The sequence below is a fragment of the Festucalex cinctus genome, chromosome 5 (assembly GCF_051991245.1).
Source record: "Festucalex cinctus isolate MCC-2025b chromosome 5, RoL_Fcin_1.0, whole genome shotgun sequence".
In the NCBI taxonomy this organism is placed as follows: domain Eukaryota; kingdom Metazoa; phylum Chordata; class Actinopteri; order Syngnathiformes; family Syngnathidae; genus Festucalex; species Festucalex cinctus.
In genome coordinates, this window is record NC_135415.1 from 5,744,051 (window position 1) to 5,769,994 (window position 25,944).

The 25,944-nt window shown below is 39.6% G+C and overlaps 2 protein-coding genes across 8 annotated transcripts in view; one reads left to right on the top strand and one right to left on the bottom strand.

Moving 5' to 3' along the window:
• Positions 1–136: 136 nt before the first annotated feature.
• LOC144018617 (dynein regulatory complex protein 10-like) lies at positions 137–5,351 on the bottom strand. Of its 3 annotated transcripts, none has more exons than XM_077520982.1 (5): positions 5,177–5,351; positions 3,226–3,883; positions 2,808–3,029; positions 2,649–2,720; positions 137–1,655 (listed from the first exon to the last, which is right to left on the bottom strand). In XM_077520982.1, the coding sequence occupies exons 2-5, from the start codon at positions 3,865–3,867 to the stop codon at positions 1,356–1,358; spliced, it is 1,236 nt and encodes a 411-aa protein (XP_077377108.1). In that variant the 5' UTR covers positions 3,868–3,883; positions 5,177–5,351; the 3' UTR covers positions 137–1,355. The 3 variants fall into 3 exon arrangements, with proteins under 3 accessions (XP_077377108.1, XP_077377107.1, XP_077377106.1); XM_077520981.1 differs by having other exon boundaries at positions 5,127–5,351; XM_077520980.1 differs by lacking the exon at positions 5,177–5,351 and adding an exon at positions 4,365–5,019.
• The window catches only part of tpcn1 (two pore segment channel 1), a 25,346-nt gene continuing 3,984 nt past the window's right edge, over positions 4,583–25,944 (top strand). Inside the window, exons 1-24 of one of the 5 annotated variants that reach the window (XM_077520972.1) lie at positions 4,583–4,870; positions 5,138–5,232; positions 7,691–7,827; positions 9,287–9,463; positions 9,526–9,639; positions 9,795–9,925; positions 10,290–10,378; positions 11,371–11,405; positions 11,506–11,564; positions 11,636–11,735; positions 17,055–17,171; positions 17,262–17,386; positions 17,472–17,520; positions 17,594–17,657; positions 17,733–17,777; positions 17,841–17,897; positions 17,964–18,017; positions 19,976–20,048; positions 20,117–20,224; positions 20,302–20,463; positions 20,549–20,664; positions 22,701–22,747; positions 22,823–22,891; positions 22,958–23,054. In XM_077520972.1, coding sequence (XP_077377098.1) covers positions 5,139–5,232; positions 7,691–7,827; positions 9,287–9,463; positions 9,526–9,639; positions 9,795–9,925; positions 10,290–10,378; positions 11,371–11,405; positions 11,506–11,564; positions 11,636–11,735; positions 17,055–17,171; positions 17,262–17,386; positions 17,472–17,520; positions 17,594–17,657; positions 17,733–17,777; positions 17,841–17,897; positions 17,964–18,017; positions 19,976–20,048; positions 20,117–20,224; positions 20,302–20,463; positions 20,549–20,664; positions 22,701–22,747; positions 22,823–22,891; positions 22,958–23,054 — 2,119 coding nt within the window. In that variant the 5' untranslated portion in view covers positions 4,583–4,870; position 5,138. The other 4 variants (XM_077520974.1, XM_077520975.1, XM_077520971.1 and 1 more) reach the window with 4 other exon arrangements.

A 25,944-nucleotide genomic window follows, 5' to 3' on the forward strand; every position in this document is an offset into this window, starting at 1 on the left:
TTATCAAAATCATTCTGGACAAATTATTAACTTTTTCTTTAAGATTTTCAAACGTACATCGAGACCTGCTGGAATCAAATAAACTTGTTTTTATTACCAAAAACATTTTCAATTCTTCACGTTATAAGAAGAAGACAACTTGCATGTAATTGGTGGTAATTGTAACAATAATGATAATAACATCAATTTATTTCCATAGATTACATTAAATATGACCTCTCACATTCTAAAAAATGTCTCAAATCAATCTTTAATAGAACTACACTCTCATGAATCAGATTATACTATAATTTAACTTGGTTTAGAGACCTTCCTGGAGACTTAAGATTCATAAAATAATCTCCTCACAATCACATAATCTGTTTCAACTGAAGAGATATAAGCACCAAAAGAAATTCATCATAACATGCTGAGGAAGAATTTAGAAACACCAAACAATGTAGCTAGGACAGGAGAAATCAATTATATGAATTGCTGATCAATACAGTAGTCACAGGTGGTTGAATTACCTTATGACCTCCTTGTGTAAGCAATTTGCATATACTGTAACTCAAACATGTTCAAAACATGACTTTTAATTACTACAAAAGTGATAAAAATATGTGACCACATAAGGATACATTTGACAGGAACAAAGGTAACTCCGACAGAAATGTATTCATTCATGTTGAATGACTCCTGTTGCTGTGTGACGATTAGCCCTCCCTCTAGCAAGAGCTGATCGTTTCAGACAAATAATTTAATGCAGTGACAGACATTTAGAAATGTCGAATTTCTATACATCATATTTGAAAGGATTTTCGGGCTCTCTTGTGCTTCCTCGACATTAAGTACAGTACAAGCAGAGCATTACTCCCCAACAGGCTAAGGTTGGATGTCACTATTCAGCATTCCCATACTGCCATCATGTGTTCAAACATGAAAACAGCATCTGGTGACCATGGCTCGTTCCTGTTCCAACATGACTATCTATGACTTGTTTAGAAGGTCAATAAAGGCAACCTAGGATATGTTTGATATGGAACTTAAGAACCAAGACCCCTTTAAATAATTTTGTCAGTGTCATCTGTGTAACACAGTAGTAGTCCATCATGAAATATGTTACCAGGAACCCATCACTTACTGCGATAACTTAACGTATGTGTAGTTTTTACCCCTTGTAGGGTCAAAATCTTGACCCAATCCTCAACCCGACGCATTAGTTATTGGCCGATGCAATGGGTTAGTTATTTCACCCAATTTGGGTTACATTAAAAACATGACAGCATCGGGACGACCCTCTCCCAACAGTCCTCTCAAACAAATATTCCAAATGCTCACACAGGTTGCGTAATATAGTGACATTTAAATCTAGCCTATTTTTTCTTCTTGCCTTTGCCTTTACCTTTACCTTTGCCCTTGCCCTTCTTTTTGCCCTTCTTAGGAGGCGTCATGGGGTTGGCGGCCAACATCTTACGAGTACAGTAGCCCCTCCACCATGACTGACAATATAGCGCAACCTTAAGCTTCGACTCAGCAACTCTTTTCTCTTCTGCCAAACGACGCTTTTCCATGATGCGGTTGTACTCCTCCTCCAGGTCAGCGTACGGCTTCTCCAATCTTTGACGTTCCCCTTCCTCCCTCTCAAGATCCATCTGGCATGACTCCAGATCAGTCTGAGAAATGAAGGCAGAGTTAGTGACGTGGATTTGATCAATTCGTGGATTGTCTTGGGCGCATGTTCACATCCATTTCCTCCCTCGCAGCCCTACGACTGAAGTCCCCCCCCGATCAAAAGTTGTTTATTTTACTTCGTTTGACTATGGTAGTCTTTATCATGATGTCATTGTCCAAATTCTATAACCAATATGGCAATAAAGTGACAAAAAAACATTGGGGTTAGATATTTGATGGTAAGATTATTCTTTTGTCAACTTATTACATAAATAGCCCAGTGATATCATGATTAAGATCAAGCTAGCTATGGTGGCAGTGAACAGTATGCATGGTGCACAAATCTTCAAAAATAAATAAATAAATAAATAAATAAAGTTTCAAGCTCCTAATTTCCACTACCAGTTAGAATTTACGATAACAACAATATATAACAAATATCAAACAAAGACAATTTCACTTTGTGACTTTAACAAATCCACATTAACTTTATCTTCCAAAGTCCATTAGCTTAATGCTAACACACAATGCAAAACGAGCATTGATTAAACCTTTAAACAACTTTTATTTGAGCAGTAGCAACAAACACAGATTAAAAATACAATATTCATATGTATAGTCTTTACTCAGTGAATAATAATAAGCACTGTGTAGTATTATTGCAACTTATTTGCAATGGCGTTCTTACGTTTTTTTTTTTACCATCAAATCTACGTGCAATATGTATTATACCGCCCTCTGGTGGCCATTGATGCAAATAAATTCTATTTATTCGATTTAATTATCCTTTTACGTTTGTTTTTTTAAAATTAAAATTCATTTCGATGGGAAAAGGTGACTTCAGAGACAAGAGTTTTGTTTTTCAAAGTGTCTTGGCGACTGTATGACAATAATTTTAGTCAAGTATATATTCATTGGATACAGTTAAGTACATTAAACAAAAAAAAATAAATAAATAAAAAAATAAAAATAAATAAACTTTCAAAAGTTTGTACCTGGTGCTCTTGTATTTCATCATCAAACTTCCCGAGCAAGTATTCAATTTCCATCTCCACATTTTCATTTATCTGCCAAAGAAAGAAAAACATGGGGTTTATGTCATCCCTGCCACATAAATGATGTCATAAAATTGTCCTAAAAAGTAAAAAGCACACCTCTTGGAGTGTTTTCTCTCCCTCTCGGAATTTAAGTGTCGAAGTGTGGATTCGAATGTTGAGTCGGTCTATTTCCTGCTGGACGCTGGTTTGCTTCACCTGAGAAGTCTTAATGACGGCCTGGCACTGCTCGTCAGCAAGAACCTCCCAGTCGACTACTTCGATCTGGTTCTCCTTAAGACGACGCTCCAAAGTTTCAATGTCATCTTTCTTCTCGGAAATCTAAGAAACCAATCCAAACATGGGAGAGGTCGCATATTTAGTGTTCTGAGTCACATTATATTTTTATTGCTGCTTCTAATGAGGGATGACTGTATAGTGGACACACCCCTTTTTATAATAGCATTGTTTGATGTAAAAACATCGATTAAAAAATAATATGACAATTTTAAACTGGTGGTTTAAATAAACTGCTCACCTCAACGTCTTTTTGTATGATAGCTACAGCTGTTTCTTCTAGTTTGACAATGAGTTCCGTGTCAGGTGACACAGTCTCAAGAGCTAACAATATTTCCTCTACTGGGCTGGTCTGCAATCTCTCTATCATATGTACATGAAATTTCTTCAGCCCCACGATAAGCGTGTGCTCAGTCTCACCAACTTCAATGCCAACCTCTGGTTTCAAGCCCAAAATGGCATCAGGGTGGGCCCGCAAAAACCTCAGAAAATCCCTAACAGAGTGCTTGTAGTCTCTCTCTAGCTGAGCCTTCCTTTTCCTTCTAGCACTTTCTTCTCCTGCCGGTCCATCTTTTATCTCCTTGAAGTCATTTGATGTTTCCAGCTTTTCGGTTAACATCTGATGCACATCAAGAATCCTAGTGAGCTCCTCTTGTACGTCAGCACACGAGCAGATTAATTGGCGGACGGCAAACAGAGATGATACTATCTCTATTTGTGTGATGCAGTTCTCCAGTATGTTTGAAACGGTCTGGGCCTCAGGAGAGAGGAGCTTCTGCTGTGGCGCCTCATTGACAAGAGCAGCCTCCCAATCGTCATCCGGCTGCAGACTCGGGGATAAGAGCTGAGTGGTGTCTCCCTCTATCAGCTGAACTTCAGACATGTTGTCAAAGTTGTCACTGATGGTGAGAAAACAATGAGATGTGAGACTACCAGATAGTTACATATTGTTGGCTGTTGCTTGACAACGTCAACATTGCAACAACGCCCCTAGCGTCAGACCCTTCTTACTGTATGATGACGTCACGTAACCAACATTTCTCCAACGCGTTATTGCTACATTGAAAAAAAAAATTAAATGGTTTTTGTTTTGTTTTTTGCTACATGGGAAAAAAAATATACTACATTTATTCAACCATCCTCAAATTGTTTTCTTCCATATATACTTTCATGTTCACGGCTTTTTATTCTTTACTTTTGTCACTAGTGTAATTCCAGTTTGTCAGATGTTTTCTCTACACATGTGTTTTCAAAACATTGTCACTCGTTGGCAAAACCAACACATCCATAAAAACGGCATTTACTAAAAGACAAGATAGTGTAGATGTATATTATTACAGCTACAGGTTATATTGAAAATGAATCAGAAAACATACTTACTTGACCTGTAGCTCGCCAAACATGTTTACGGTTGCTATGATACTATCAACAACGGCGGCCAAATGAAATTATGGGAGGCAAACAATTAAATGTGTATGTAGTCAACAATTATTCAAATATTCTTATGTCTCAATCATATCATAGGCCCACAAAATACGTATTGGTGTTCCGTGTTGCACTGATCGGTTGATAACCTTTATTTTGAAAACAATAAGCTACAGCCTGCCGTGAAGCACTGAAATTGTCGTAAAAAGCGACACCCCACCAAAAATCCAACTTGGATTCTGAGATTCGTTTAAATACCCTTCGTTTGGTGTTTTTGCTCACGAGGAAAATTGTTTCAAACGATCTTGTCGTGTTTGGCAAATACGCCTAATATTTTCGAAGTTGGTCTATTTTATGTTCCAGAATCCGACGATGCCGCGATGTACGCAGTCTGACAGCTTGTGACTCTGAGCCGATTGAGTCAATGACAGATGCCTTCTGCGTTCTAGGACACGAAACCTGTAAACAAAAACCCTTTTGTACATTAACTTGATAAGAACTTCGATGCTTGTGGTCTCCTACACATTTTATTTCATGTTGCTGTTTTACAACAGTACGCGAAGTACTTGTCTTGTTAGCTAACAAATGTAGCTTTAGCTTATTACATTTTGTTGAGAGCAGTTTTCAAGTGAACAGTACTGGTGTAACTAGCGAACGTCACACTTGAAATGTATTTTCCCCCCCACTAGGTCGAGGTTTTTAATGAGATTGTCTTACTTTTATTAAAGAATGGAGGTCGACGACGATGACGTGCCTCTCATCCTCACCTGGGACGATGCAAACAGCGGCTTACTCAACGACGAGCCAGAGAGGCCAGATGAGAGTAAGTACATCCATCCATTTTCTTGACAGCTTATTCCTCACAAGGGTCGCGGGGGTGCTGGCGCCTATCTCAGCTGGCTCTGGCCAGTAGGCAGGGGACACCCTGGACTGGTTGCCAACCAATCGCAGGGCAGAGAGTAAGTACAGCTATCTGCATTTCTCCTTTTAACCCTCCCTTAACTATAGGTACAACAAGAACGAAAATCGATGTTTCTTAAAAATGTGTGGGGAAAAAACAAACAAACAAATGGTATAAAAACATTATATTGTACATGATAATACATTGGGAGCTGAGTGATAACCCCACAGTAGTCAATGAATACAAAATAATAACTTTTTTTTTTGTTTGTTTACTGAAAATTGGCCAATTAAAATCAGACCTTTCTTTTGAATTGCGATTCAATTATTTTAAAAAAAAAAAATCATGAAACAGGCCTGCAAAAAAATTATGGTACCCTTAACTTAATATCCTATCGCACACCTTTTGAACCAATCATTGCAATCAAATGATTGTTGTTTCTTTTAATGAAATGAAATGATTTTTGTACGTTTCAATGAGATTACTGCACTGTCTTCTGAGCGGGTATTTTGGCCCACTCTTCATGAGCAAAGTGCTCCAGTTGTTTCAGGTTTGAAGGGTATGGAGGACCAAAACTGCCAAAATTCAAAATAAATACATGACTAAATAAATAAATATATAAATGACTAAAAGTGAAACTAAAAATGGATATAAAAATATAATTAAAAAATTATGTATATAAAAAAGAAATAGAAATGGAAATAAAAAGCGCAAATATATGTATTTAATTTATTTAATTGTTTTTTTTATATCCATTTTTATTTTCACTTTTAGCCAGTTATTTATTTATTTAGTGATGTATTTTATTTAGTTATGTATGTATGTATGTATGTATGTATGTATGTATGTGTATTTATTTATTTATTTATTTAGTCATTTAGTCATTTATTTATTTTTAATTTTTGCAGTTTTGGGCCGTACTGCCAAGTCGAAATGTTATTCAAATGATGCTTTGGGTTGAACTCCGCTGTTGCAAACTGCCTGTCATTGGTCGAGTGAGCAGCTCAGCGAACAAGGAAGTCTCGCTGGCTTGCAATGGAGAACTCCAGCAATGGATGACTGTCTTGTCCAATGTTTGCTCTCACTTGTTGTCTAGCAACTCATGTCGCAAGTTGAGGTTGGTTGGTATCTTTCTGTGTCTGGGTTTGGCTAAGATGGGCTCAAACTCACCCATGTGTAGAAGATGGATGGATGTGTCTAATGAAAAACTGAGTGGGTGTATTTTATGATGTACAGTCAATGCTAATAGTCATTTTCTTATTATGAGGCCACTTTTGTTGACATGCAAGCATACACTCAGCCTTCTGTGTTCCCCATCATAAAAGTTACATAAGTGTCTCTTCAGAGAAAATGCTGCCTCAGCAGAATCCTTCACCCCGCCTTGGTGGTCATGTGTAGAACGTGTGTGAATGTTGTGCTTGATCAGACCGGGTCTGGAAATGAACAGGAAGAGGAGGCGGTTGTTTTCCTGGATGCCAGGGAGTGTCGGATAAGAAAGAAACATTCTGTTGCTGAGGAGTATCCTTGGGAGGTTTTTCTGGATCGAGGGAACTCTTGAAAGTGGATTTCTTCAAATTGACTGCAGTTGTTACAAATCATATGAGAGGTCACATGATGGGGTAGGGGTGGAGATTAGTGGTTGTGACTCTTGTTTGTGTTTAGATTTATACAAACGGTGAGTGTGACGAGGCTGGATCAGACATGCGTTTTTGCTCCAACTGTGATTGTTCTCTGACGAATGATGATGACTGCTTAAATGGAGTTTGAGGTTCAGCACTGCTGTGGCTGCCTTTTTCAGATTCACTTAGTGTGCTTGATTATGACAACATTTTAAGACATGCCTGAATCATGCACTACACGTGAGATGATTTCCTGACGAGGCACAAGGAGATGATTTTCCTTTCAAAGTTGGCATCAAAGGGATATTTTGCTTTGTACAACCCAACTCGTGTTTTGAATGGATCCACTCTTTGCTTCCTTTGCTTGTCCTAGACACTCACACATTATAGCGCTCAAAAGTCTCTGCAGTTCACATCAGTCTTGTGGAATGTTGGGCCATCTGTATCCCCATGTGTGTGGAAGCTGAAACAAGACCGTTAATACTGCAAATGATACGTGCTGTAGACAACCACTGAGAAACACTCACACTCAGCTCCTGAAGGATCAATGGCGCATTCAAACAGCCACAGAGCCGATTTACGTCAAGATCTGAGAAGTAATGATATTCCTTTGGTGGTCTCGTCCTATTACTTGCAGATACAATTGGACTGCTATGGTAGGAGCAGCTGTGTAGTATTTTTGACCTATTTTTAACTCAGCCCTGTTACTCTCTTTTTATTTTTTTATTTTTTTAACTCTTTATGCTTGTATGTTCCTGCAGATGGAGGTGCAGGGAACTATGACATAGTAAATAGTGCAGTGGTGTCAACACCTGGGCCTCAAACCCACCGAGCAAACAATGTGTCTTTACGGCAAAGCTGGGAGATGAACTACCAGGAGGCGGCCATCTACTTGCAGGTATTCACATGCACGCATGCAAGAGTACAGAATTGCGAGCAGAGCTGCAGCGTCACATGATTGTGATTTTTATTTCACCCAACACCTGACCACATTGTTTTTATTGGTGTTTAGCTGAGGCAGGAAGTGTAATGAAATGTTATTTTTCTCCCCTCTAATTTGAGTGTACTCTTTGCTAATCAATAGCTTGTTATATGATTTTATTTTTATTTTTTTATGTAGTATAGTTTTTAAGTCACACTCCAAAAATGGAACCATCCACAGCCCAGAATCACAAAGTCATGTTATGACTGAGATTTTGGGTGGACGTTATAAACCATGAACCAGGAAGTAGCCTGCTAGTTTCACCCCCCCTTTTATGGAGTTTGGCCTTGGTGGAATGACCTTCAAGTTTGATGTTGTCATTACAGCATTGTTTAAACAACAATATAATTTCATGATTTAATATTACAGAAGTTGTTTCTGAATGTTTTTCATAATACATTTGGCTTCTTATAATTATTATAAATGTGCAGTGTTTATTTACATGATTACACAGCAACAGGTTTGTTTGAAAAACTTAATTTTCCTTTTCAGAATTGTTCATATATATAGTACAAAATTATGTACTTCAACAAATGCATTCATTGTAAATGAGATTGATCAAATTGTGTAATTTTCCTAAAATATTAAAGCTACTGAATATTCAATTTTGAATTGCTACTGTAACCTGTTGATGACAAACATAACTGCACATATTGTTGAACATCTAAGGTGTTAATGTATTAATTAGAAGATATTTCAGTCATAAATGGTCAAATAAAAAGGCTATGGTAAATATATTTTTTCGGGGAAAAGTTCCATGTAGCAGCTTTAATGTTGTAAAAATTAGAGACACCAATCAAAGTCTATTGTCTAACAACGCTAAATTTTAAATTCAAGAGTAAGTCAAACCCAAAATGTTCTTTACAATAATACATTGCATGGGCCACTACTAGTCTAAACAGAGAATTCTGGTTACCGGTAATATTATGTTTGTGGGATATGAGTTAAGTAGGAAAATCCACCCATTTTTTTCATATCAAGGTGCAGCCAATTACCAATCACTGTTCAGCTTCAGAAAACAGGTGAGCACGTGATTGGCAACTGTGATGTTATTTTCAGTCGACAGCAAGTGGCAAAATGGCTGCCCCCGGGCTCTGAGTAGCGGAGTGGTTACAGTCGCTTGCCAAGGATGTAGACAATGTTTGCATGTGTGAGTGAATGTACTTTAAAAAAAAAAAAAAAAAAAAAAAAACATGGCCGCCCCCTGAAATGGATTGTATAGTTAAAAAAACAAAACAAAAAATATCTTAAAAAAGACCTTAAAAGAACTACAAATCTATTCAATTTTGAAAATGATTAAGTAAAAAAATGGATAAAAGCTTACTTGCGGAGTATTTATTTGCACTAGTTAAAACTAGCTAACTTTCACCAATAGGAGGGCGAGAACAACGACAAGTTCTTCACCCATCCGCGAAACCCCAAGGCGCTTGCGGCGTACCTCTTTGCCCACAACCACCTCTTTTACATGATGGAGCTGCTAACGGGCCTCCTGCTCATGACGCTGTCGCTGTGCGAGGCTCCCGCGGTGCCTTCGCTGCGCCTGGACGTCTACGTGAGTAAAAGTTGAGCATACGTGTCAAAGCTTCTCTGAGCATGTCGCGCTCCCCTGTGCAGATTCACGCCACTCTGGAGCTGCTCGCTTTGGTTATTGTGGCGTTTGAACTGTGCATGAAGCTCCGCTGGCTGGGCTTCCACACATTCATACGGCACAAGAGGACCATGGTGAAGGTCAGTGATGGGAGAGTGTGATGTTTCACAAGTCTGGACAGTGATAGTGCTACCTTAATTTGACTTGAATTTGTTCTGTGGTAGCTTAAAACGGTTGAATTGTGTTGTTTGTAACTCACTCATAGCTCACATCCCTGTCGCTCGTCTTTTTCCAGGCGTGTGTGTTGCTACTGCAGTTTGTAGAGGCCATAGTGGTTCTGGTCCGACAGACGTCCCACATGCGAGTGACCCGAGCACTCAGACCAATATTCCTGGTGGACTGTCGATACTGCGGTGCTGTGCGCAGGTATACTGTGTCAGTGTTTTGCTGTCACACTGACATGTTTCACGTTTTTCATGAAACGTGCACAAACATTCAAAAGTTTAGGGGTCACTTAGAAATGACCTTATTTTTTGTAAGAAAAGCTTACGGTAATTTTTTTTTTAACCATATGACCAATTACTAGACCACATTTTTGATCGTTCTTTTAAGTAAAAAAAAAAAAAAGTGCTTTACTTTAAAAAAATATATACATTTAAGTGAACCCAAACATTTGAACAGGAGTGTACGTGACTGAAAAAACACTTAAAGGATCTTGCCCAAGTTTTCAGTGTTACCACAAATAGAATGTTTTTCAGCAAAGATAACAGCGTTTCTCTCATCCAATCAGAAATTTGCGGCAGATCTTCCAGTCTCTCCCACCATTTATTGACATCCTTCTGCTTCTGCTCTTCTTCATGGTCATATTTGCTATTTTGGGTGAGCATCATTTTGAAAAGTGCTAAGTACTTATTTAGATGCAATAAGTCATTTCATAAACCTCACTATACATAGTCCTGAAACATCATTAACTCATTAGCTCCCAAAAACGTATAAATACGTTCTATTTTAAATATTAGTGTTCCAACGACGTATTTATACGTTTTTTGGGTTGTTTTTTTCATGCTATAGCATAAAATAAGGCTTTGATGCAGCCTCTGAACTGAAGAGCACGGTTGAAGCAATGATGATGATGATGAAACTTAGCTATATTCTAATGCTAATTGCTGCAAAACAGAAACAGATAGAAATATACTTTTTCTTTTTTTTTTCTTTTTTTCCCTGATGAAAGAAGAGACTATCTAATCTTACTTTTGGTAGGTTCCATGTTTTTATAACAATACAGCACAATATTCTGTGGGCCTTGAAAAAACAGTCGAAATCCAGTAAAAATGACTGGGAGTGAATGAGTTAAGAACAACATACTGTCTTTAAACCGATGCAGTCTTCTTTCTGAATTTCTAAATTACATGCATTTGTTACATTATATAATGAACATGGAAATGCAAATGATTATTAAAAAAATCATTCAAATTACAATAATTAACTAATAATTATAGAAATAAATGAATGTAATATCAAGAAAATTTATTGTAAAAAAAAAACCTACAATTATAAAAATGTAAAATTCATGTTAGAATAAAATTTAACTTATAGGGTTAAGTAAAACACAAATTTGATTTATTTATTTTTTTTAAAATATATTTCCATAAAGTAATTATCCATAGTTGTAGAATGACAAAACATATTAAAATTGCTTGAATTGCATCTTGGTGCAGGACCCATGTTCATAATTAGTTTTACTTGATTTGTATTTTTATGAAGCTAAAATGAATCATTTTTGGAGCACACTTACCAAAAATGCAGTCTTTTTTTTTTTTTTTTTTTTTAACCCCTTACTATGTTTTGTTTTGTTTTCCCTCTCAATTCAGGTTTCTGCCTCTTCTCTACAAACACTTCAGATCCAGTAAGTTAGACTTTCATTCTAATGTCTTTAGTCTTGAGACTTTGTGTGTGCGTGTGTTGCGCTCACATTTTCTGACTTTGAGCCTCCGTCGTCACAACAGTACTTCAACACGCTGGAGAACAGCATGGTTAGCCTGTTTGTGCTGCTGACCACGGCAAAGTAAGCACAACAGCACCTGGAGCAGTCAAGTGACGCACGAGCAAGCAAGTTTCAACTGCCTTTTCTCGTAGTTTCCCTGATGTGATGATGCCGGCGTACGCAAAGAACCGCTGGTCCTGCGTGTTCTTCATTGTGTACCTCTCCATTGAGCTCTACTTCATCATGAACTTGGTACGAGCTTGTTTCAGTTGAAGCACAAAATGACTTTGAAATTGATGGTGGTTGGCGGACACTCAGTAGTTCTCAACTTGTTTTTCAAATTACAGTTAAATATTATGTTAATTACTATATGTTCTTAACTCATTCACTCCCAGCCATTATCACTGAAGCAACAGCCTCTGCTCCCAGCTGTCCAGCTGTTTTACTGGATTTTGACTGATTTTGAAAGGCCCACAGAATATTATGTTATATTGTTATCAAACATGGAACATATCAAAAGAAAGATTAGTCTCTTCTTTCATCAGGAATATATATATATATATATATATATATATATATATCCGAAGGGTGGCGAGGACTGGATCTGCTTTCTGAAGTGTTGCCAGTTGCTCCGGACCAAGGGATTTGAGCCAGTTGACTCCCGGGCTCTCCACAGCTGGTTCATCTTCAGGTGACAGGTTGTCTTGACTATGTGTGAGACTTTGGGGCTTGATGCACCTTATTGTAAGTGGCACGACATCATCAACATCATTTTCAAACTTGACCCACTGTTCGTGAATTTTCCGGCAGTACGTGCACCCTTACATGGCAGGTCTGACAGGCTGATCCCAGCCCAGTAACAGTCACATTTGTCCACATTTCCTCCTGGCAACCTGGACATGGCGTCCGCGTTTGCGTGCAATTTACCCGCTCGATGTTCAATGTGGAAGTCATATTGGCTCAACTCTTCTATCCACCGAGCTAGCTGTCCTTCAGGGCATTTGAACCGGAAGAGCCAGGTGAGACTGCCATGGTCGGTCCTAATTATGAACTTTCTGCCTAGTAGATAGTGGCGGAACTGACGTGTGAATCAAACAACGGCTAGCAACTCACGACGAGTGACACAATACCTTTGCTGAGCTGGTGAGAGATGGCTGCTGGCATAGGTTAGCACTCGGTCTTCTCCCCACTGGACTTGTGACAGGACAGCGCCGACACTGTTGTTGGAGGCATCTGTGTCGAGAATGAACTGTCCTTCTACGCGAGGATAGCCCAACACGGGTGCAGTGGTCAGTTTTTTTTTCAGCTTTGCAAAAACAGCTTCATGCTCGTCAGTCCATAGAAATACAGCATTATTCTTGAGCAGGGTATGAAGGGGGCTTGCCAGTTCTGTGAAATTTGGAACAAACTTGCGGTAATAATTACACAGCCCAAGGAAAGCTTGTAATTCTTGAAGGTTAGTGGGGGAGCTCCACTGCTGTACATCTTTGATGAGTGCTGGATTCGGTTTGACCCCTTCACCACTCACGATGTGACCCAGGAAGAGAACTTCCTCTTGGAGCAGATGACATTTGGATGGCTTCAGTTTCAGTCCATAGCTCTGGAAGACTTGCTCAAGCCGATCCAAGCTTTTGTCCACTCCATGGCCGATAACGATGACATCGTCCAGGTAGATGAGAAGGGTTTCCCACTGAAGGCCTCTGAGTACGAGCTCCATTGCCCGTTGAAACGTGCTTGGCGCGTCACATAGTCCAAAGGGCATTCTAGTGTCTTCATAAAGGCCCCATTTGGTGATGAACGCCATCTTCTCGCGGTCTTTGGTATCCACTGCAATCTGCCAGTAGCCAGACTGAAGGTCGAGGGTTGAGAACATGGTTGCACCACCAACAACATCGAGACATTCTTCAATCTGAGGTAGGGGATAAGCATCTTTGAGAGTGAGACTGTTCAAACTACGGTAGTCGACACACCACCTTACTCCTCCATCTTTTTTGCGCACTAGGACCACTGGGGAGGACCATTCAGATGTAGATGGTGTGATTACAGCTGCTTCTAGCATGGCTTTAAGGTGTGCTTCCTCTTCACCTTGAAATCCAAGAGGAGTTCTTCTCACTGGCTGACGTACAGATCTCGCGGATCCAGTGTCTATCTTGTGCGTAACCAACATGACATGTAACCAAGGTCAGAGTCATTTTTGGCAAAGATTGATTGATATGTGAGTAGTAGCCGAATGAACCGCTGTTGTTGTTCTTCACTGAGAGCTTCACTTGTAGCAGCAACCAGGCTTTGAAGGTGTTCAGGAATGTCATGGGTCGTCGCTACTCTTCCTACCACCAGTGATGTTGCATCGCCATCTGCATGGCTAGTCTCTGCACTTTTCTTTGATACACTTGGCGGTTCAGGGCAAACTTCAACGAGGACACCAAGACAGGCTGCTTTTATTAGGGAAGTTCTTTTGGTTGAGAAATTGCACACTCTGACTGGTACCCTTCTTTCCATAGTGACCAGAACACTTCCAAATGTTATGTTGTCTGTGATGTGTAAAGGCTCTAGCACAGCAGTGACTCCTGGCCTCAGGTCCTCCACTTCACCCCAAACAATGCATTCAGATGAAGCTGGTATGGTCGTGGTTTCTCTAAGGATCACTCTAGCCACATCGTAGTCTGATCCATTATCCCGAACAATTTTTGAGGGCACAAGTTCATCTCCAATGAAGACCTTGCCACGGGTGTAGATGACAACATCATGAGCCTTCATTAGATCAAATCCCAAGAAGAACAGCCACATGCACTTCCCAGGCAATAGACTTGGTTCCAATTTGAAAGGTCACTCTAAGTCCATGTTTGGCTTTCATTCCAGCTCCAACTCCTGCATTTAATAAGTAGGTCTGGTGTAGGTCTGCAGATACTATTTTGTCCTTCAGGATACTTTGATACAGTTCCTCGGATATTACAGTGGTTTGCGCGCCAGTGTCTGCCACAGCATGAGTTTGAATGCCATTTATGGTTACTGGAATTTGTAAACTCTCACCCCGGGTTTTCACCGGATGCGGTTGCGGTGCGGTTGCGGTGCGGTACGTCTTGACTGCGTGCTCCGGACGGGTCAATTTTTTTGTCAATCCACACCGGCTCCGCACAGCTGCGGTCCGGCAGCTGCGTTGCCGCCCACTTCCCAACGTGTCTCGCGGGACCGCGCGCGCGCGATCATGTGGCATTTCACAACAACAAACATACAGAAAGTCTGTGCTCAACAGAGAAGCAGAAAGAGAGGTGGACTTCTTTTGATTTAACCTTTTCTTCTTCTTCTGCTATGAGATTCCATGCAGCATCCTTTTTTTGGTTGTCCTTCTAAAAAGAATGTGCCGTGTCATATATTATTTTGTGGTTTTCCACCTCCAATATAAACCTCTCCTCGTCCATGTTCGCTGGTGTTTAAACCGTGAATGAGCACATGGCCCGGCGACGCCCACGTCACGTTTTGCTGAAAAAGCTTGCGAAATAGGAGCTGGCGAGTGTTTTTTCTGAAAGGTAACCGGAAATTTATTTTGAAACTGCGTCGGTCTTCCTGTCCTGCTCGATGTGTTTTGTGCTAGCTTGCCATTTGCCGGAGGCCTACCGCTGCGGCGTCCGGCAAAAATAGAAAATAGGTCTATCCTTGCGGAAGGCCTGCGGCACGCCGCAGCTGAGACGCAGTCGACACGCAACGCACCCGCAAGCGGTGTAAACTGCACCATTCGAATGAATGGAATCTAATTGCTTGCGTCGCCGGACCGCACCGCAACCGCATCCGGTGAAAACCCGGGGTCACCTTTCTTTTTGGTGCAGCATACCTGCCGGCCTTGCAACTGGTGATCTGTGTCCAAATCTGAGCTGTCCAAACCTCCACCTGACCGCAGCGGGAAATCTGTACGCTTATCAACGTAATTACGTTCAGGGACTGGGCTGGGCGATCAAACACAGTCTTTCCGGAAATGTCCTGCTTCTCCACATTTGAAACATGGGCCTGCTGCTCCACGATTTGGGCTGGGTGTTTGAGAACGTCCTCGGTTAGGATGTAACTGCTGGTAGTTTTGTTTTCTTTCTGTTACAAGGCTTTGAGTTGCTTTGGGCTGTTGGAGTCCTGTGCTTATTGCTCAGAGGTCTCCCACTTGCACCTGCAAATTGTCCACTTTGTCGACAAGGGCCTTCACCTGGTCCATCAGGACAGCAAACTGGTCAACTGTGACAAATTGGGGAGTCTGGACCCTGCGGAATATGGCAGCAGCTTCTTCACCCATGTCTCCTTCATCAACCCATAAAATGCGCCTTGTTCTGTTCCTTATTTCAGCTTCACGGCCCACTGTGGCTTTGAAGTTATGCTCATGGGCCTCCACAAACTTTTGAGCTTCGACAAGGGAGCCTGGTTCACGATTCATGACTTCATAAGCCACCTTTTGGTTTCGTAAGCCTTTGAGGAAAGCATCAGTTGCTAGCTGATCCTGGAGCTGAAGATCAACTCCTGGGTATGCGAGAGTGATGAGGCGTCTCACTTCTTCTGCAAATTCAGCTGACGTCTCTCGCCCTTGTCGGAGTTCCCCAAGCTTTCTCCTTATTGTGGTCGGAGGGTCTGTTCTTCCAAAGCGTTGAGTGAGCTGCTGTACCAGGAGAACGTAATCTTCCCTTGTGCGCTCTGGTAGTGAGCAGACATACCGTACCACAGCTCCTCTTAAACACTCATGCAGCCTGTCCACCCGTTGATTGGCACTCAACCCACATTTTCTGGCTTGACGTTCAAATGGCATTAGAAATGAGTCCCAGTCCTCACTTCCATCAAATGTGGCTAACTTTGGCCTCTGGGGTTCTGGCAATGCATTGAAGTAGGCTCCAACATTATTTTGCCTGCTTTCATCACGGTAGGTATGTGTGTGTTGAGATTCACGCTCAGCATCTCGAATCTCTCGGCGCCTGCTGCCAGATTCAGGAATTGCAGCCTGTCTCGATGGCAACGAGCTTCGAGATCGTTGATCTATTACCTCCAGTTCAGCTGCAAAAGGTCCACGATCTCTTGGTCTAGTTGTTGCATCAAGAGGTATATATATATATATATATATATATATATATGTGTGTATATGTATATGTATATATATATATATATATATGTGTGTATATGTATATATATTTGTGTGTATATGTATATATATTTATGTGTGTATATGTATATATATTTATGTGTATATGTATATGATGCAGATCCTTGTGCATCCTATTTTTTTTTTTTTTTACATTATTATTGTGGTAAAAAGAAGTTGACGACTGCTAGTAATAAAAAGTAAATGGAGTGAAACTGCCCTGCCACAAGTAGCAAAAATCTGAACATATTAAACCAAATGAAAAAATGGAAACACCAAGATTCCACAAGATGGTGCTAAACTACTACTTTATCACTTTGGCCTGACCACAAAAGCAACAAATAAATGGATAGATTCCCAAATTAAATCCCCAAACAGCTAACCACGTGTTTGTATACGAGTTAGCATAAAAAATTTTCATACATTTCACGAAATCTTGCTGATTTGCTTTCCTCTGTTCATAGCTCCTTGCAGTGGTGTTTGACACGTTCAATGACGTGGAGAAGATGAAGTTCAAGTCTCTGTTGCTTCACAAGCGCTCTGCTGTCGACCACGCCTTCCAGCTGTTAGTCAGCCGCCAGGTATGAAATTCTCAAACTTCCGTATGTGCTCACCGCGCCAAGCTTCGAAGCATCCAAAACGTCAAATGCGCGTCGACCGTTTCCCCGCAGAGACCAACGGGGGTGTCACTGAAACAGTTTGATGGCCTGATGCGGTTTTACAGACCAAGGATGTCGGCGAGAGACCGCTTCCTCACTTATAAAGCTCTTAACACATCTGGTGCTCCTATGCTCAGGTCAGTCACTCCCCTACATCGCTCAAAATCTGATTTTCTGTTACAGTTTAGTGCATTTTTGTACGTGTGCCTTTGACTCTTGTAGTCTGCAGAACTTTTATAAGTTCTACGAGGTGACAGGCCTTAAATGGAAGGTAATGTAGTGTACTTGCCAGACTTGTTTTTTTTTTTTCCTGCTGTTGTAAACATACGGTATTTGTTGTGTAGGCACGGCGCAGTGGGGAACACTGGTTTGATGACCTCCCACATACAGCCTACATTATTTTAAAAGGCATGTTTACTAAATTGCTCCCTCAAGTTTGAATCTCCTTTATTTTTTTTCATATTCTGCTTTTAACTTTCACAGGCATCAATCTGCTGGTGAAGTCTAAGGCCTTCCAGTACACCATGTGTAAGTATTTTCGTTTTCTTTTATATTGCACGTGCCCCCTAACTATTTTCCTACACACTACAGATGTGGTCGTGGCCATCAACGGTGTGTGGATCCTCGTGGAGACGTTCACTCTTGAAAGTAAGACATTTTTCTTGTGAGGCCAAACTCAATAAATTTAACTACAGATTATAATCTCTCCTGCAGGTGGCTTCTCTTGGTCGAGATTGGTGCCATGGAATTACATTGTCTTCCTTACCAGTGAGCAAGCTGCACACTTTAATCCACAAGCATGCAAATTAGCCTTTTATAGTGCAACTAGTTAATGAAATATGTGCTAAATATTCTGGTTTAAAAAAAAATATTAATTTTAGTATATCTAAAGAGATTTGCACTTATACCGGTGTATATAGTTTAACTTTGGTTAACCATGTGTAATAGATCAACGTGGAAGAAAGTTCCTCTGGAGTTTAGTAGCCTGGAATAGCTTGATAAATGCAAGCATACCAATGTCCAAGGCAACGTGTGCTCAAAATAGCCCGGCTGACTTTTAGAGTTCAAAGTACAATGATGAGTGAGAAATCCGCAGTTAGTAATAAATCTCACAGCTGCCTGATGTACACTGTCCAACATCTGCATTCATACAAAAGATCACCGTATTCAAGTAGATGCAATCAGTTTCTTTTTAACCATAAAAGAAAAACGAGACTTGTTTCTGTATTACAAACCAAGTAAATCTTCAGCTTTTTAGAAACCTATAGCACGTTCTCATCAATAAAAGATCCCAAGAAACCAACTCAATATCTTGCCTGCCCTTTGTAACAAATTTTGCAGTTTTATCTGCGTTGACATTGACAACAAGCTCATGTTGGACTAAATTATTTGAAAGCATGCTGAAGATTTGCAAAGGCTTGCACAGGTGTAGTTGCAAAGCAGTAGAATACTTTTATCAACATAAAAAATTGAAATGAAAAATTGGGAACCTTTTGTCTAAGCCATGTAGCAAAACGGTAAATTGCAGGGGGCCCAGTATTGACCCCCGTTCTCGTGTTTTAGTATCTTACAGGTAACACCTAATTGAACAGGCTGGGTTCTATCAGTGAGATAGTAAACCTCCATTCACTACTTTCAAGGCAACAGTTTTTTTTTTTTTTTTTTTTTTCCTGAAACCTGAATGGAAATAAGAACTATCTTGAAGTTCTGTTATATACAAATGTTATTGTGAGTTGAGTTGTATTTTTGCACAAGTGGTAGAATATTGGATTTGTGGTTTACAATACCTGTTTACAATTGTTAAAACTACTTACTTGTGGCATTTAAGTTATGCAAAAGCTATGTATGTGACATTTAGGTTATGCAAAAGCTATAAGTAGCTTTTTTGTATAAGCTATGTATAGCATTTAAGATGAGCAAAAGCTGTGAGTAACTTTTTCTTTTTTTTTTTTGCAAATGTTATGTATGTGGCATTTAAGTTGAGCAAAAGGCTATGAGTAGCTTTTTTGCACAAACTATGTGGCATTTAGATTATGCAAAAGCTATAAGTAGCTTTTTTTGTAGAAGCTATGTATGGCATTTAAGCTGAGAAAAAGCTGTGAGTAGCTTTTTCTTTTTTCTCTTTTGCACAAGGTATGTGGCATTTAAGTTATGCAAAAGATACAAGTAGCTTTTTTTGCACAGGCTATGTACAGTATATTAGATTTCCGTTAAAACTGATTCAAAATCAGTTTATGTTATTGTCTGAACATTTTGCACAAGATTTTTGAATAAATCAAACCTTGTTTAAACGTTTTTGTTATATATATATATATATATATATATATATATATATATATATATATATATATATATAGGGGCCACGATTCGATACGTATCGCGATACATATGTATCCCAATACTTGATCTTCAAGGCGATACGTCTATATCCCGATATTCCACATTCATTTACTTGCATTTTATAATAACAGTCATATGTATACCTAAAGGATATGTTTATTATGCTGGATGGCAAAAATGTTTTTGTTAGTAACTCTTCTGGTTTACCACCAAGCAGCATGTCTGGTCTAAATGTGCACGCACTGCAGAGCAAGGAGCAGTTTTCACAGACACACCGGGAAAATTTATTAATAGGCATGAGCCGATATGAGTAAAAATATCAAAGTATTAAAATTACAGCATTAAAATGTGCTTATTTTGACCTAATTCTGTAATTCTGTTTCCAGTTTATGGTGTGGAGGTGCTTTTGAAGATTTCCGGTTTGGGACCGTGGGCTTACTTCAGCTCTGGATGGAATCTGTGAGTACTCAACTTCTACTTGTACTTCCTTGTACTTGTCCTTATCACGTTGTCCTCTATCTGTTCAGATTTGACTTCTCTGTGACCGTGTTTGCCTTCCTGGGTCTGATCGCACTCGCCTTCAATATGGAGCCCTTCTACTTCATTGTTGTGCTTCGACCACTTCAGCTTCTTCGGTGCACTTTCTAACACCAAATCTGAAGAATTTGTCGAGAAATATTGGAACGTTTTTCACGCTCCGCACGATTTGCAGGTTGTTTAAGATCAAGAAGAGGTATCGCAACGTGTTGGACACCATGTTCGAGCTTTTCCCCAGGATGGCCAGTCTGGGTTTGACCTTGATCATCTTCTACTACTCTTTTGCCATCGTGGGCATGGAATTCTTCGCTGATGCTGTTTACCCCAACTGCTGCAAGTACGTCACTGAAATGGTGTCCCTTTTGGTCGTCAGCGTCAAGAAATATAATTGTTAAATGAGTTTACGTTGTGTTCGTCGTCAGCACCAGCACAGTGGCCGACTCGTACAGGCCGATCAACGTCACGCATGGCAACAAAACTGTTTTGGAAGGAGGCTACTATTATCTCAACAACTTCAACAACATTCTCAGCAGCTTTGGTAACAAGTTTTCTTCTATTATGTGGAAAGCGCGGCTGGCTTGACTTTGAATTATTTGACTGTGTTGGCATTATACTTATTTTTTATTTTATTTTTTTTTAAAGTGCAGCAATTAACTCATTCACTCCCAGCCATTTTCACTGAAGCAACCCCCTTCGCTCCCGGCGGTTTTACTAGATTTAGACTTATTTTGCAAGGCCCACAGAATATTGTGTTCTATTGCTATAAAAACATGGAATCTACCAAAAGAAAAATTAGAGTCTCTTATTTAATCAGGAATAAAAAGTGTATTTCTATCCGTTTCTGTTTTGCAGCAATTAGCCTTAGAATATAGCCAGGTTTCATCATTATTCACAAATCTGTTTAAAACAGTGGGGGGAAAAGCCTTTCTGCAACACGGCTCTGATTGATCTCTTATCCTCTACTGCCACCTGCTGGCCGTTTTTGCAATAACTAGCATTGCTTCAAGCATTCTCTTCAGTTCAGAGTCTGCATCACAGCCTTCTGTATGCTTAGCGTAAAAAAAACAACCAGAAAACGTATAAACACGTCTTTGGGGGATACATTTTAAAATAGAACATGTTTTTACGTTTTTGGGAGCAAATGAGTTAAAACAAACAACAACAATCTAACCAAAAAAAAACAAAAAACTTGCAGTCAACTCACCATTCAAACAAATATTCCAAGTCTGTCGGGGGTTGCATGAGAAGTTTCACTCACATACAACGTACGCACAGATATCCTATTTCTACCAATAGACAGTACATTAATATGATTTAAGCTTAAATGAAAAAAAAAAAAGGAGACATGGAAAATAATTACAATTTAGCCTTGTGTATATGGACTTTACTCAAAAGCAATGTAAGATTTACCACATGGGTAAGCACAGTTTTCATTTTCAAAACCAAATATTATATCATATGTGACTAGTATTACAAAAAATAAACTCCTTAACATCATTCCAAAGCTTAGATGAAAAAGAACATTGACAAAATAAATGGTTAATGGTTTCATTGTTGCAAAACGAGCAATTCACATCAATAGCTGCAAAATTGGAGATTACAAGGATAAATATTTTAAAATGAATTTCTTTAAACTTATTCGCAATACAGAATTTAGAGGGGCCCAACCATGCCTTACTCCATTGGACGTCTTCAAATTGCGAATTCTAAAATGATTTACCTCTAGGTGAGATCCTTTTTTTTTTTTTTTTTTTTTATTGGCATTGTACTCGTTCCAAAAAACATCAACATAATACCATCACTAAATCATGTTCAGTTGCTTAACAAACTGGAATTGTTTAAAGTATGGAAGTGATGAAAAAATAGAAGAAATAAAAATAATTGACAATATGTTCCATATAGTCCCATAAGCATAAATACGGTATTTTGGTAAATATCGCATTGTGGAATGAATATGACTTGAGCAGCAAAATCCAGTCGTTTTTATCCATCCCAGGGGGCGGCCATTTTGCCACTTACTGTCGAGTGAAAATAACATCACAGTTGCTCAAATCTCAGGTAACAACCAATCGCAGCTCAGCTTCAGAAAATAAGCTGAGCTGTGATTGGTCCTTGCCTGAGCCCAACTGTGATGTCATATTCAGTCGACATCAAGTGTCAAAATGGCCGCCCCCTGGGATGGATAAAAACGACTGGATTTTGCTTCATCACTCATATTTCACAAATGTAATATTAATCAGAATGTCGTGTTCAGACTAGTGAGGTCACGTACAACAGATTATTGTCAAGAAATGTTTAACGTTGACTTCCTCTTTAACTCTTTGACCGCCAAAAACATTTAATCACGATTATGGCGGCATACATCGTGATTTTATTAAACGTTAAATGACGTCAACTACGTTTTTTTTGTTTTGTTTTGTTTTTTAATCAATGGGCAGTGCAAAATCTAAGTGCAGCGCTGCCTGGTCAATGGGTTGGAGAATCAAAAACATCACATTAGGAGACCCCTTGAGATTGAAGCAAAAAAAAAAAAGAAAAATCCCTTTAAGTATGCTCGCTTGTGTTTCCCCCCAGTGACTCTCTTTGAGCTGACAGTCGTCAACAACTGGTACATCACAATGGTGAGACGATGTCGTACGATGATGTCACTTCCTGCCTCTTGCTGCTTGACCGCTGCCGCGTTCTCTCCTCTGTAGGAAGGCGTGACCTCCATGACCAGCCACTGGAGTCGTCTCTACTTCATGACCTTCTACATCGTCACCATGGTAATAAACAAATGCTTCTCACTTGTGTTCTTGTCACGCGCGACGTTAATTTACGCCCTCTTTCAGGTGGTCATGACCATCATCGTGGCCTTCATCCTGGATGCTTTCGTCTTCCGCATGAACTACAGCCGCAAGAACCGGGAAATGCTGGAGAATCCAGAGGGTGAGATTTTGTGTGTCTGTCTAAGTGTGTATTTGTCACAAAAAGGTTTTCATCTTCGGATGAATCCGGTATGGAGAACGTCAAACCTTCCATGAGAAACAGACACTTGACGTAACAGGAAGATCTTTCATGTAGCAAAATGAAGCCCCATAAAGCAGTGAAGCCCTGCAGGGAAATACTTCTCACACACGTAGGGGCTTCAAGATGATTCATTTCCTCGACTACGCCATCATGTGGACAGAAAAATGTATAACATACTTGGTGCATGCAATAAAATGGTGGGGTGTAAATCATGCTCTAAATACAAAAGAATATATATTTGAAGAGTGTTTTAACATGAATTGTTCTGTGTTATTAGGGCCCGAGCAGCGACCGCTGCGAGGTCCCTATTGTTTTTGTAAAAATTATTATTATTATTAGGGCCCGGGCAGCGACCGCTGCGAGGTCCCTATTGTTTTTGTAAAAATTATTATTATTAGGGCCCGAGCAGCGACCGCTGCGAGGTCCCTATTGTTTTTGTAAAAATTATTATTATTATTATTATTATTACTATTATTATTATTATTATTATTATTATTATTATTATTATTATTTATTCTCCGCAAACGATCGCGATTTTGGGTACCTAAACATTCCCGAAAACTCACCGAACTTTGCACACTCCTCAGGCCCGGCGAAAAATTTGATATTATGAAGTCGTCATAACAACGCGACTCTATAGCGCCCCCTTGCGTAGAAAAATAAAATCCAAGCACGTTTTAGCAAGAGCAACGAAAATTGGCAGGCACGTGTAGCACCCCGAGAGGCACAAAAAAAGTCTATTGGGACCATGTAGCTAAAATGTACAGGAAGTGAGCTATGAATTTTTGAATGTCCAATTTTGGCCCATTTTTGGACATTCACTGTGGTCATACTTTTCCCCCCTTTGCAAACAGTTTTAATCCGATTGACTTCAAACTTGGCATGTATCATCTCAAGACCTGAGATAACAACTGGGCAAAATATCTTGACTTTTCGGAATACTATATGACGGGGGCGGGGCATCAAATATTGCCTTTAAAATGTCATTTGTCCAGAAAGAGCAAATGCTTAATAACTCCCATGTTCAAGCTCCAAGAAATCTCAAACTTCTCAAGCAACGTAATAGTCACGGCCTGAAAACATCTATATGATAAAATTCAGTTATACATATAGCGCCACCTAGTGGTGACAATAAATGTCATACTTTACATTTTTAGCTACTGTGCTGAGCTCGTTGAAGGGATCCAGTTGAAAATTGGTCAGACAAGCCTTAAGATGTTGATCATGCCCCACACCGAATATTGTAACTTTTCGCCAAAGGGCGTGGCCGCTACGGTGACGCAAAGTCTGAAGATTTTTCGTGACAATAAAAGCTGACTTGACCGAGATAATCCTATCTTCTCAAAATTTCACACATTTGATGAGAGTCCAGCCCTAAAGACATCTACGAACTTATATTTCATCTAACTGATAGCGCCACCTAGTGGCAATTTTTTTTCTTACGAATTTTCTTCTACGTTTTTCTCCAAACACGTTAACTGGACCTACCTCATATTTGCTCAGATGAGGGTTTCGGCCTTCATGATGTCACAACACAAAGTTTGTGAGTTTTCGCGAATCGCCGTGGGCGTGGCTAAGCACTGTTCGCCAAGAAAACAATGCCAGTTTTGAGGGTCTAAACATGCGCAGAAACTCATGAAACTTGGCACACACATCTGGCCTGGTAAAATGAACAATATTTTATTGTTGATTGTGCTATTTTTACAAAAATGACTCAATAGCGCCCCCTAGAAATTTTTAACGAAGCAGCCCCGGTTGTACGTTTAAGCAAGAACGACGAATATTTTTAGGTGTATGAGGGAGCCCAAGACCTACAAAAAAGTCTCTTGGACCCATATGCTAAAATGAACAGGAAGTGAGCTACGAATTTTTGAATGCCCCATTTTTGACGATTTTTGCACATTCACAGGGGGCAGACTTTTGCCCACTTCTCCTACACGTTTCATCCGACTGAGTTAAGACTTGACCTGGACCATGTCAAGACCTGAGCCAACGACAGGGGGAAAAATCTTGACTTTTCGAAATACTGTATGATGAAGGCGGGCCATCAAAATTTGTGTTTCGCACTGAAAAAGGATATGCTAAATAACTCCCCGGTACATGCTCCAAAAAATCCCAAACCTGACATGTATGTTTATAGTCAAGGCCTAAAGCTATCTCTATGACAACATTCAGTTATATATGCAGCGCCACCTAGCCCTTGAGGCATGAAAAAAAAATACCCCACTTACGGTATTTTTACAAAAATTGTAAACTCTTTCTCAGCGTGATAACTAAGTCATTTATGAATATTCTTTTACTTTCCACCACTCAAAATGTTCACTAGCATCAGACCTATCCAAACATACATATTTTTTTATTTAGTTTTATTTATTTTTGATAGCCTCTATTGACGTTAAAAGCAGTATCGTGAATGAAGGATATGCTGAATAACTCCCCGGTACATGCTTCAAAAAATCCCAAACTTGACATGTATATTTATAGTCAAGGCCTGAAGGTATCTCTATGACAAAATTCAGTTATAAATACTGCGCCACCTAGTCCTTGAGGCATAAAAAAAAAAAAAAAAAAAAAAAAAAACACTTACGGTATTTTGAACAAAATTTGTGAACTCGTAAGTGTTATAACTAAGTCATTTATGAATATTCTTTTACTTTCCACTACTCAAGATGTTCACTGGTGTCAGACCGATCCAAACATCTGTACTTTTTTTTATTCAGTTTCATTTTTTTTGATCGCCTCTATGGACAATAAAAGCAACATTGTGCAATGAGTACAAGCGATGATGGGTATATATACTTTTGCAAAA